General features: G+C 46.0%; 1 protein-coding gene across 2 annotated transcripts in view; it reads right to left on the reverse strand.

Moving 5' to 3' along the window:
• Window positions 1-422: 422 nt before the first annotated feature.
• Window positions 423-12,987, reverse strand: part of thbs3a (thrombospondin 3a) — a 14,654-nt gene continuing 2,089 nt past the window's right edge. Inside the window, exons 2-23 of one of the 2 annotated variants that reach the window (XM_037676749.1) lie at window positions 12,677-12,883; window positions 11,133-11,386; window positions 10,245-10,347; window positions 9,653-9,679; window positions 9,469-9,551; window positions 9,155-9,206; window positions 8,905-9,053; window positions 8,696-8,833; window positions 8,078-8,152; window positions 7,742-7,894; window positions 6,991-7,101; window positions 6,760-6,867; window positions 6,517-6,676; window positions 3,808-3,926; window positions 3,534-3,586; window positions 3,095-3,276; window positions 2,815-2,993; window positions 2,570-2,618; window positions 2,290-2,486; window positions 1,939-2,111; window positions 562-701; window positions 423-484 (exon numbers count right to left, since the gene is read on the reverse strand). In XM_037676749.1, coding sequence (XP_037532677.1) covers window positions 423-484; window positions 562-701; window positions 1,939-2,111; window positions 2,290-2,486; window positions 2,570-2,618; window positions 2,815-2,993; window positions 3,095-3,276; window positions 3,534-3,586; window positions 3,808-3,926; window positions 6,517-6,676; window positions 6,760-6,867; window positions 6,991-7,101; window positions 7,742-7,894; window positions 8,078-8,152; window positions 8,696-8,833; window positions 8,905-9,053; window positions 9,155-9,206; window positions 9,469-9,551; window positions 9,653-9,679; window positions 10,245-10,347; window positions 11,133-11,386; window positions 12,677-12,883 — 2,774 coding nt within the window. Of the gene's footprint in view, window positions 485-561; window positions 702-1,938; window positions 2,112-2,289; window positions 2,487-2,569; window positions 2,619-2,814; window positions 2,994-3,094; window positions 3,277-3,533; window positions 3,587-3,807; window positions 3,927-6,516; window positions 6,677-6,759; window positions 6,868-6,990; window positions 7,102-7,741; window positions 7,895-8,077; window positions 8,153-8,695; window positions 8,834-8,904; window positions 9,113-9,150; window positions 9,207-9,468; window positions 9,552-9,652; window positions 9,680-10,244; window positions 10,348-11,132; window positions 11,387-12,676; window positions 12,884-12,987 lie in introns of both variants that reach the window. The other variant, XM_037676748.1, reaches the window with a different exon arrangement.

The following is a 12,987-nucleotide window of genomic DNA, read 5'->3' on the forward strand; positions in this document are numbered from 1 at the left end:
GAATCTTTCTTTTAGCAGCTTTACGTCTGATTTAATCCAGTCTTTGAACGTCTTCTGTCTGGGATTATCCAGAACAACAATGTTCTGGTTCTAACCGGGTCCAAATCTGCTGATCTGCATTTCCAAAGTGAGCTGGATGAACTCTACGATGAGGCTGAGGAGGGTACGACACAGGCCGAGGCAGACCCCTGCTTTTTGTACCCAGAAAGTCCGGGTACGAAATGACCAGAGCTGCAAAAATATGACTTGTTGGAGGTCCGAAGTGAACGGAACCAAAGGATCTGAGCTGAAATCATGTTTTCTGATTCTCTGAGCGCACACACACACACACACACACACGCACGCACACGCACTAAAGCTTCTCCACAGGAGCTCTGACAGACTTCAGGGTTCGGGTTCTGTTCGGGTTCTGTTCGTCGGTCTCAGACCTGAATGTGCATCACAACTTGTTTCCGATGAGTCTTGAAGTCGTCGGGCACCGTGTCTGAAACAAACAAAAAAAAGGTTTATTTTCAGTTTTGTTGAATCTTTGTGCAGCAGAACCGGCTGGTGCCGTCGTACCGTTGCATCGGTACCGCAGGTTGGACCAGATGATGTTCTCCTGGGAGAAGCAGAAGACACCGAGTCTTCCTCCTCTCATCGTCGTGTCGACGACCACTTCAGAGTCCGCCACCATGTCTGTTCCCTCGAACAGCTTCACCCTGAGGAACCGAGACCACCAGAGACGGATCGGGTCAGAAACCAAACTCCTGTTAGAACCAGGAAAACCCAAAACTGCTCCACGAGAGTCTGAAGACCGGGATTAAAAAGCCCTCCAACATAACCTGAACAGTCTGAGGTCAGGAAAGATGCAACAGGACAAGAACACTGAGCTCTTTGTGATCACCATGGTAACCACACGCCTGTCTGTCACTCCCTGACTGATGGATTGATGGTGTTTTTATTTATTTATTTTAGAAAGCTGGAACCAACAATCCAAACTGATTCTGCACCTCCTCAGCAGTTAAACTCCAGATGAACCTTCAGGCCGACTGAAAAATGTTTGTTCAGATCTGCTGCTGCTCCCAGAACCTTCAGAACCATCATAATAAATCCTGGATTAACAGCAGCAGGTTCTGATTTAAAATAAACTGATGGAAACAAATCCCCTTAAACTCTGCCTCTAAGATTCAGTTCTGGTTCAGACCCGGGTTCCAGAGCAGAACCTCAGCAGGTATTTGCCTCTCGGTCTGATTTGCATATCAACGGCTGCCGAGGCGGATTCATGCCAGAGCTGTGGTCGTCATGGAGACGGGTACAATGGAGGACCGGGGGGCCCCGGGGCCACAAAGGAGTTTCAGAGAGAAAGAATGCAACAGAAAGAAAAGACGGACGAGAGCTGGAGACATCTGTAGGACAAGATGGAAACAGGGGACCAAATACTGCAGATCTGCCCTGTACTGTATATCACCGAGAGACAGGAAAACAGGGTACTACAGAGGACTAAAATATACCACAGAGTACAACAGGGTACTATAGAGTCCTACATATTCAATCAGAAAGCTGCAGGCTGAGACAGAGACACCTAAATACTGCAGGATCTGTCCTGTACAATACTGATGTACTGGAAGTCTTGCTAGTACATAGTCCTGCAGAGACCTACAGAGTCCTGCAAAGTCTTTCAGGGTATTACAGAGACACAGAGTCTCACAGATTCCTAGTGTCTGTGATAAAGTACTGCAACGTCCTACAGAGTTTCACAGAGTCCCACAGAATACTACGGGGACAGAGACCTTCAGAACTCTATAAAATATTGCAGTCCTGGATGATTCAGGATCTACATCCCCCATATTTCCAGAGTTCTGGGCCCAGAACAGGATGTCGGGGTAAGGAGAGGGAGAGTCTGGACAGGATCTAACCCACCTGCAGATCTTGTGTCAGTCCTGGTTCTGGCCTTACCTGATGTACCCCACCTGCGGTCGGTGGCTGAGCTGCCAGCGGTATGAGGTTTTGTCCTTCCAGCCGGTGTTTCGGGGGTCTTTCCAGAGCAGCTTCACCTCTCCAGGCGTGTCTCCGGTGTGCCACAGAGCGTTCCTCAGAAACTCACCCGGTCCGGTTCTAGACTTCACCGCCTGCAAGACCAAACAACGAATTCAGTTCCAACCGGACGTCTGACGGTTCAGGATTCACACCAGTGTTTTTCTCTTCACAGTTTCTTGATGCTTCCTGCAGACGTCGTGTTATTTACTGCGGTGATGCTGCTAACGGTTCTGAGACATAAAGGAGACCCGAACTGAACCGAGACAGAACCTTGAGCTGCAGGGCGGGCTGGGCCGTGGCTCTGAAGGGGAGGTTCTGCCAATATGATTGCTCCGTCTGTTTCCACATCACCACGTAGAAGCTGGATGAGTCCTGGTAGCCGAAGACGAAGCCAGCGTAATCATCGTCCGTCACCGTGTTGACGTGGAACGTTCCCTCGAAGTCTACGCCGTTAAACGCCGTGTAGCCTGCAGACACACGGGATGGTCAGAACCGGACCAGAATTGGAAATTGTTTTGATTATTAATGAGGTTTAACGAGAAAAACACACCAATGGCCAAACCAGGATCACTGTTCATCGTCTGGACGATCTCCATTCCCTGGAACCAGAAATAAGATCATTGTCTTTATCATTAGCTGCTTGTTTGGTCTTTAAATTCTTCTTCTGTGATAAATACTCGGGACACAAACAATGACATCATTGATCCAATCTGAAGTGTTTACAGGTGTCTCTGCTAAGACGTCTCAGCGACACAGGCGTTCAGTTTTACTCTGACAGGGAGCTCCGTCTGTCACCTGGTTCAGAACCACCCAGTTTGGATCGATCTGGGCGTCGCCCTCAGGGTCCAGGATCACAGTCTGATAGGCCCTGAAGTCCGTGAGTGTGACCTCAGCGCTTTCTGGACACACGTCCACCTGATCCATCACAGCGTCGTTATCAAAGTCATTCTCACAGACGTCCCCAACGCCGTTGGCTGAGGACACACAGAAGGAGACAGACAGACGGGGGAGAGGGTCAGGGAGGAACAAAAAATGACCAGTATATTGTTTTCTTGGGACATAAATACCAAAATACCATCTGAGTCCTTCTGGTTGGGATTGATGATCAGTCTGCAGTTATCGAAGTCATCGAGGACGCCGTCGTTGTCGTCGTCGTGGTCACAGTCGTCTCCGAGGCCGTCGTTGTCCGAGTCCAGCTGGGAGCTGTTGGGGATGTCGGGGCAGTTGTCCCGGGTGTCCTGGTGTCCGTCTCCATCTCTGCAGAGGACCAGAACACTTTAGAACATCACGTGACGCTACAATCATTTTTATTTGTGGCGAAACAGTAAAACTTTGTTTGAAGCTGTTTTATCTAAATTAAGTTTAACTGCTGACGTGTTTGGACCTCAGCAGAACCAGGTGACGAGGTCCGTTCTCCAGATTTTATTAGTCTTTTCTAAAGTAGACTCTGATGGGTCAGCCCGATTTTCTGTGGTTCTGGTTTGGGTCAAGACTCTGGTTCTGGGGGTACATACGTGTCCTGGTTGGTGTCGCAAATGTCTCCCACCAGGTCGTTGTCCACGTCCGTCTGAAAGAGAGACACAGAAACCCTGTGACCTTTGACCTGCCGAGCATTAGTTCTGACATCAGGGACCGGTCCGAGACACAGCCTCAGCCACGTGTTGGTCTCTCATCAAAGCAGAAAAATCCCTGGGATCATTTTTATTCTAACAATTGATTTATGCTTCTGGTCTCTTAAAGATAACTGAAGCTGAACAGAACCAGTCCCGTGGATCGGGCTCGTCCCACCTGCATGGGGTTGCTGAGTTCAGGACAGCTGTCGCAGGCGTCCCCGACGCCATCCCTGTCTCTGTCTGTCTGCATCGGGTTCGGGACCTTTGGACAGTTGTCCAAAACGTTGGGAATACCTGAACAAAGGAAAACATTTCTGATAATCAGGCAGGAAAATGTTTCCTGGTCTTAGCTGTCCTCTGGTGTCTGTAAGGAAAGACACATTAAAAAAAAAAAAAAAAAAATAGCCTGAGAAGAATTAAAGTTACAAGTTGTATTCCTTCACAGCTGCTGTAGTTCTGCTTTGTGCCTGCAGGGGGCAGTAAAGGTGTTTGTGTTTTAAATGTACAAATCAGGTGCTGAAATGACCCAGAAGTAATCAGACTTTTCATCTTTATCACTTATCCATCCATCCATAGTGTTGTTTGTCCAGCAGCCACCGTGTGAGAGACGGGGGACACCTGGACAGATCTCCAGTCCATCACAGGGACACGTATATAAAGACACACAGGACATCCTCACTCACATCTAGAGACTAGAGTCACCACTGACCCTAACATGGAGGTTGGAGTATGTGGGAGGGAACTGGCGGAAATGCGAGTGCACAGTGGGAACATGTAAACGTCACCATACAGTATTTTCTGGCATATAAGTCGCTCCGGAGTATAAGTCACATCAGTCAAAAAAAGCATAATGAAGAGGAAAAAAAAACATATAAAAGTCGTTTTGGAGTACAAGTCGTGTTTATTATGCGTCACCGCTGACCCCTGGGAAACGTGGGCCAGTGTCATGCCAAAAATCGTTTGGCTGCCAAAAATTGATTGGCAGCCACGGGAGCAACTCGTTGTTGCAGTTCTTCGAAATAGAACAAGATTAACACTTAAAAACAATTATTTGTTTGCTCGACATTACAGCAAAGATGGGTCTCAGTTTAACTTTTTCCTCAATAAATGCACTTTAATGGTCAATGTTTGGCAGGGGCCGGGGGTAGCGGTACAGGAACAACATATGCGCCTGTGTTGCCAGATTGGGCGGTTTACCGCCAATTGGGCAATTTTCATTTCATTCTGATTTTGCGGGTAAAAATTGCTTTGGACGGGTGGGGATCATTTGGGCGGATTTGGAGTCAGATCGGCGGTTTTTGAGTTAACCTGTCAAACACATTTCAAACAATCATTCATCATTATTTCATAACAAATCTCCCCTGACCTTTCTCCATCACTGATTGGCTACTGTCATCTGCCAGGGCGTTCACAACAGAGAGCTGGTGAGGCAGTTTTAGTAGACGCAAGCACCATAGAGATTTATAGATTTTATATTTATAGATTAATATAAAAAAAAATAATTTATATATATATATATATATATATATATATATATATATATATATATATATATACACATTTTCATAGATTCTCATAGGGCTCTCTGGTTGCAGTGGTGCGTCGGAGCGGCCGCCATATTGAATGTGGCAGAACTGCTGGTCACCTGATAGAAGGAAATGCACTGAACTTTATAAAGCACCGTTCTGCAAAGTGTTTTATGTTAATGCCTGTCATTCACACACACTGATACATTTGGAAAACAAACAGGCACCAAAGACAACATTTGTAACTTTTAAAGTGATTATAAAAATGTTTACTCCTAAAATATTTAGGTTAAAGGTAAGCACTAAACCAACATGTATTATTTTGAATGTTTACAACTATTAATGTGTGTAACACTATTACTGTGGTGATAAGTATAGAAATATTCATATTGAACAATTAATCTGTGTCTATAATAACCAGATCCTGAAATGTGACGTGTTGAGTTTCTGAATAAAGAGCAGTAACGTTCACGTTCAGCTGATTTTGATTAATCACATGGATGAACATATAAACACCAATATATCTTTACAGGGGGTGGGGGGTATTGTGTGTGTGTGTGTGTGTGTATGTGTTCAAACAGTAAATATAACAATATATTGATTGGGCGGGTTTTTGTGTGATGGGGCGGTTTTTAACATATTTTTGGGGCTGGAAAACCTCGACTCTATCTGGCAACACTGGCACCTACCAGTAGTTGTCAAATGCCTAGAGGTCCCTCTCGTGCCTCTAGCAGCTGCAAATAGGAATGTTCACTCTGGCTCATGTCGGTATGAATGAACATTTAAAACGTCAGTCAAAATTGCATTATGAATATGGAAAAAAAATGTATATAAAAAGAAAAGTATATAAGTCGCAGGACTGACAAATCTATGCAAAAAACGGTGACTTTTATACACTGGAAAATAAGGTACAATGATTTATATGACGTATTTTTTCTAAAGTCTACCTTCAGGTGAAGTTTGAGCCCATCAGAACTGCACCAACATCACGTGGACCAGAGTCAAGTTTCCAGATGTTTCTGTTCATGTTCTCCTGTTTTACTGTAGTTTACTGAGTTTATTCAGTTTTTGTCTGCATGCAGATGTGAAACCTCTGGAGGTTGGTGGAGTTCTCTCTCAGGAACAAAAATACAACACATGGTGTTGACGACATGGTCAGGACGTCGTGTACAAACAAAATAAACAGATTAAATGTTTAAATTAAGCTTTTTTTGTACGTAAATACTTCTATTTTATTTCAACCTTTGAAGAAACGTCACCTGACCAAATATTTTTAATCAAAATGTTAAAACTCTGATCACCCCACACGGAAAACCACAGTAAATAATTTGGACCAGAATCCTTGGTTTGTGTCTCACCGTCTCCGTCAATGTCCTGGTCGCAGGCGTCTCCCTGGCCGTTGTTGTCCGTGTCTTTCTGGTCGCTGTTGGACACGGTGGGACAGTTATCGCACGAGTCCCCGAACGAGTCGCTGTCTGAGTTCTGCTGGTCTTTGTTGGGGACTAATCGGCAGTTGTCCTGAGAGACAGGAGGACACGTCACATGATCGCGTGACTCCTGGGACGCTCGTCACCACGGCAACAACAAGATCGATCTCTAACCTCCACGTTCTTGATGCCGTCTCCATCTGCATCCTCGTCACACTGGTCTCCGATCCCGTCATTGTCTGCGTCCTCCTGGCCGGAGTTCGGGGTGAGGACACAGTTGTCCTGATGGACAAAAACAGAAAATAATGAAGAAGACGACGTGAAGTACCAAACATAAAGATCTACGCAGAACAAGTCGACTAAAATTCACGTTTGATGTGAATTTGGAGACTCAGCATATCAGACCTGTTTACAGTGTTTGTTGTTGTCCAAACAAGGCAGAGACCGGTCCGGGTAACCATCGATGTCCGTGTCCATCCCACACGTGTGTCCATTTCCAGCCCAGCCCACGTTACACTGAAAACACAGAACCTCTCACTGACTGTCGTCATTCAGTACACAGAGGACACACTACTGTTTTTACTCAAATAAAAGGCCTTAAAAACACAAAGTTTACAAGTTTCTCTCAAACTGTACAGGCCTTGAAACAGCTCAGACCCGAGGAAAATTAAAACAAGTGAAAGAATTGGGGCTAAAAGTTTACATAAAACTCTAAAATAAGATTCAAAAATATGTAATCTAAACACAAATACTGTAGCAACATTTACCTGAAATTCAATGCAGCTGTTTTTATAGATATCAATAAAAAGACAAAAATAAGTATAAAGGGACATAAATGGAGCCGGTACTCTGAGGTAAGTTTCAAACAGGCATTTTAAAGAATTTGAAGGAGTCTCGTGCATTTCAAGGTGAAGAAGAGGACGAGGTAAATGTTTCAAAAACTCTTAAAAAGCTGGAGAACCTAAAGTTACAGCGGTAATGTCCTGATTCCTGAAAGACTAAAATAACTGAAACCGTTTGACAGAAACGATAAACAAGAAAACCGTGAGCGCTTCACGTTATAAAAGCTGAAGGCAGTTTTTGACTTTGACTCGTTTTGTTTTCGTTTTAGATAAAAACAGGCGTCAACAGGTGGAGCCTCTGAACGCGTCCTCACCCTGCAGGAAACCTCCCCGTTCCTCTCCATGGTGCAGTGGGCGTTGCTGTCACAGGGGTTAAAGGTCAACGCAGAGCACGACTTCCTGGGGAAGCAGCCTGATGTTTGGTTGCCAAGGAAACCAGGTTTGCAGCCTCCACATTTGTATGAACCCTGAAAGAGATGTAGTGTCGTTACAGCCTCCGGTCCACCAGGGGGAGCTGTTCCCTACTTTTACTCTGGACTCCAGATTGATGTTAGAGTTTTAAAACAGTTTCAGCTTTGGAGAGCGTGTTTTCTCCTCCGAGCACAGAGCTCACACGCAGCCTGACTGGACGTGAAACAAGCTGGACTCACCACGGTGTTGATGCAGACGGAGTTGGACACGCAGGCGTCAGGAAGATCGATACACTCATCGACGTCCACACACTCCTGAAAAACACAGACAGAATTCAAACGATCCAGCAGAACTTTACTGACTGTAAACATCTGTTTGTTTTATAAGAGACTGAAAGAAATACTGAAGAAACGTTTCCAAATGACTGAAATTATCCAGGGCTTCTTTTACAGCAACGTTTAATAAAAACACAGCTCTTTATTTTATTCTAGTCTATTGGCTTTATTTGTTTTTATTTTAGGGCTGTTATTTATTCTTTTCATGCCTCATTACTGTAGCTGTTATGTGTAGTTCTGAATGGTCCAGTGGTTGTTTAGCATGAACTCAAACGGCTCTAATCAGTTCACTTGGTCCAGTTAGAAACCTCCTGTGTGTGTTGAGATCTATGAGAAATGGAAGCGTGGAAGCTGAAGCAACAAACGACAAGCGGCTCTTGTAGCCCTCATTTTTAAGCTCCGCCCCTCTATGGAAACAAACAAGACTGAATAAAAACATCATTCAGTTTTTGGCTTTAGCGCTGAACAGCAGGTAAAAGTAAAACCGCCTCGTCCATTCTTAATGTTGATTGTGTGTCTGACCTGTTTGTTGGACTTGACATAGTCCAGGCCGGTTCCAGCCAGTGGTGCCCCCCACAGTCCTGGAGGACAGGGTTTACAGCTGAACCCCCCCATTGTGTTCAGGCAGGCTTCAGGAGTGTAACAGGGCTGAAACTCGCACTGAGGACAAACATCATGGCCGTTAAAGGACGTGGTGGACACTCGTGTGTTTTATGTCCTCAGGTCTGTACCTCGTCAATGTCCTTGCAGTGTGTCCCGTTCCCGGTGGTTCCAGGTGGACATGGTCCACAGGTGTATCCAGGGTAATGCAGACTGTCCACGCAGGACACACCTTTGTAGCACGGGTTGGGAGAGCAGCGGGACCGAGGCTCATGGAAACCTGCAGATGGACAAAGAGACAGACCGAGGCCGGCTTCAATTAGGTCCTCATATCTGACCCTCAGACAATCCTGTGAAGAGGAAGGAGACCTGCTGACTCACCACAAACCTGACACTCCAGGATGGTGTTCCTGATCAGAGACATTTCCTTCACCTGAAGATGAACAAAGACAACGTCCTCAGTTCAGATCCCTTTGACTCACCTGTCCTTCTGTCTGACTTTTCCCCTTGTCTCACCCGTCCTCCTGGTCCATTTAACTTTTGTCACCTGTCCCCCTGCCCCATCGCACCTGTTCTAAGACATCCTGTCCCACCTGTCCTCATCTGTTCTAAGACATCCTGTCCCGCCTGTCCTCATCTGTTCTAAGACATCCTGTCCCACCTGTCTTCTGACGTCCTGTCCCACCTGTCCCCACCTGTTCTCTGATGTCCTGCCGCAGCTCTCCCAGGATCTGGTTGAAGATGATGAGCTGACCAATCAGAGCCTTCGTGTGCTCACCTGACCACAAATAAAAACAAACAAGACGTCCCGTCAGAACTCTGAATCCAGGTGCTTATTGATCCGATCAGGTCAACGATTGGTTCTGAACAGATTCTCACCCAGGATGGAGTGGAGCTCCCCGCTCACTGAAACAAACAAACAAACAAACAAACATGTTTTATTTACCTCTAATAACAGCATATGAGTCATCATTCACATTTCAGTTTTCCTGTTTAAAGTTTCTCAGGAACTTTAGTTTTACCATCTTGAAACCTTCGGCTCATTCAGCAGATGAGTGCTGAGACTTCAGGTTTTTGTACCTTTTCCGTTTTCTAAATATTTAACTTTATTTAACTTAAAGCTACGGTTTAACTACTTTTAGCGTTTAGCTATCATTCTGTTACCTTTAACAATCACTTTGCTACTGTTTGTTACAGTTACAGCAGCTATTATTTTATGCTTTGCTAATTTTAACTATAGCTTTCTTAATTTTAGCTACTGTTCTGCTGCCTTTAGTCTGCGTTCTGTTAATTTCAGCTTCTGTTCTTCTTGTTTTAGCTCATACGACTCAGTTTTAGCTTCCTCTGTAAGATTCAACTGTCATTCAGCGCTGACACTGAGTTTCTGAAGAAAAATGCTGATTCTCTATCATTTTTATTGATTATATTCAAACTGCACTGTGGGACATTGCACATATCCAGGTGAGCTCACCTGAGTTGTAGGCGGATGAGTCTCCCTGGAACGGACAGTCTGTCAGAGCTCCAGCTTTAGCTACGCTGCCCCCTAAAGCCAGGCGGAGGGACTCCACGGTCCCCTGATGGACATGAAGACAAACAGAAGCTTTGAAACTGTACAAGTGTGAAGAGAACCAAGATCAAAGGGAACATTAAAGATGCTGCCAGTGGCTCGTTGTGGTCACCATGGTAACCACACACCTGCCTGTCACACCCTCACTGCCATGTTAATGAGAGTCAGACAAACGGACTGAAAAGTAAGCCTCAAACAGTTACTGTGTGAAAACAATAAGTTGAATCTTAAATATTCTCAGCCTGTGAGCAGCAGAAGACTCCGATGATCAAACACTTTGATTTTTATGTTTCTGCTGTGTTTTATTTTGGCGGTATGACAAGTTAAATGCCTTTACTTCCTGTCTTGAAGAGCTAAAATATAACTGAATATCGAAGCTCGGTGAGTCTCTTGTTTTCTGGGTGGGATTTGAGGGAAAACCATCAGTCCTACAGCAGTGTGAGACACAGAGGGTGAAAGAAGACAAAACAGCTGAAGTTTTGATGTTTAGCTTGAATTTACAACAAAAATGTTGTGCAAAAAAAAAGATTGTTTGCAAAAGACAACGTTTTTGTTTTTTTTGACAATTCAAAAAGCACAACATCATCAACAATCATTTGAACACTTCATGGTATAATCTGTGAACTCCACGTTCAGCTGTGGGCATTTTATAAAAGTTACAAAAACTAAAAGTGACAGCAGCCGTCTCCTGAATGAGCTGAAGGTTTTCATGTAACAGCTAAATCATCACCGTCTGCGGGAGTTAGACTAAAACAACAGAAGATGGAACAATTCCAGCTGAATCTCTCTGACCTGCAGTCGTGCGTAGGACTTCTGTCCGTGTCGGACCTCCACTAGCTCCGCCTCGCTAGGCAGAGGAACCAATGGCGGCAGGCCCTGGCCAGAGTCGGCCAATCGGCAGTCGACGTAGAGCTCCGCCTGCATGCTGCTGCGCTGAAGGCCGCCGAGCCTCACGATGATGGAGTGGGTCCGACCGTCGGCCAGGTTGGAGTTCTGCAGGTTCACGGTGTGCAGCTTCCCGTCAGCCTTCACGTACCGGACCAGAACTGATGAAGAGGAGGAGGAGGAACAGGTTGAGGTTCAGAGGAGGCATGGAGACCAGAGAAGGTAACGAAGAAAGTGAAGGTGTGGTGCTGAGAAGATGCTGTATGATGTCACGGAGCAGCAGAACTCTTCATGGAGCTCTGAGTGAGACAACGGAACTGGAAAAGTTCTGAAGAACTGGGTTCTGGCAGCTGAGAGCAGCAGGAGGAAGGAGTTGTAACCAATGAAACAGTCTGGGTTCAGAACATCAGGAGGTCCAGACAGACCCAGAGAGAACAGAGGTTCTGCAGATAATTCCACCTCATCTCACTCTATCTGACTTTACTTGAATAGACTAAGTCCTGGTGGTTCTGAGGTGGGACCTCTTTGGACCGGACTTGTTGGTCCAAAACAGCCCACAGATGCTGGACTGAACAGCACCTCCACTTGGCCGTGTTTTGCTGTCACTGGAAGAACCCGGTGCTGGTACCACAACGGTTCTACGTTTCCCAAGATCTCCTGAGCCCTACCCTGACACGCCTTGCTCAGGTCACGCCACGTTAGCGTGACACTACCGCCACGAACCTCCTACCTGCTCCGGGTCGGGTCTCCCTCAAATCCTCAAGAACCGAGCTGCACCGGAGAACACGGACTCCATATCACACGGAGAATGCTGGATCCTGCAGGATTCTGTAGAACTGGAGCTCCAAGGAACCTCCAAAAGTAACGGACCGGACCCGTTCACCCCTTCAGAGGTCAAAGGTCGCAGTGGGCAGAAACACAAACCCACAGCAGTTCCTGAAATCTCAGGTCAGACTGTAGAGGTTCTGGTTCTGTTAGATCTGCTGCAGCCAGAACTCACAGAGTCATTAGATGGAGAAAACAGCCGGGTCAGAACCGATTCTGATACCAGACTCCACCTGCAGGCCTCTGATCCACCATTGACATTGACTTGAACATCTCACAGGGTGGACGTGTCATGTGACTCTGACCCAAACACAACTGTCCCGATCAGAACCAAAGAACGTTTTCTGATATGTCTGCAGATCATTCATCAGAATTAATTAACTTATAATCAATCAAAAGTTTTATACAAACTAGTTTTAAATATGCACTCTTTGGATCTGTTTAGGTTCTGAAACCCAAATTCAAACCGTCTGACCCTGAAACAGAACCCCCAGAACCCAGCAGCCTCCAGCTGCATTGCCTCACACACATTTACCCAGAATTCATTCTGACACGTTCAAGATTCGTGGAACATGACAGAGATTTGGATCAGAACATCCGGGCTGAGCCGGTCCATTTCAACCCACCTTTGTTGATCTTCCCCATGATGGCAACCTCCAGGTACTTCCTGTTGTCCTGCTTACTGTAGAGACCGAACAGAACCCCGCCCAGCTTCGGTGGCAGCCGGAACGTCGACACCACGTAGACGTCGCTGAGCGCGCTCAGACCGCCCGATAACTTCTCCACCGCCGCCACGCTCTGCTTGGAGTCCTGGAGGCTCAGGATGTCGATCACTGAGGGGGAGGAGACAAAACACATGAGATCTCACTGAGGGGGAGGAGACAAAACATCTACATCAGACTGAGGGGGAGGAGCCAAAACACCTATGATCAGACTG

This window comes from Nematolebias whitei, chromosome 5 (genome assembly GCF_014905685.2).
Source record: "Nematolebias whitei isolate Nwh7 chromosome 5, NemWhi1, whole genome shotgun sequence".
NCBI lineage: Eukaryota > Metazoa > Chordata > Actinopteri > Cyprinodontiformes > Rivulidae > Nematolebias > Nematolebias whitei.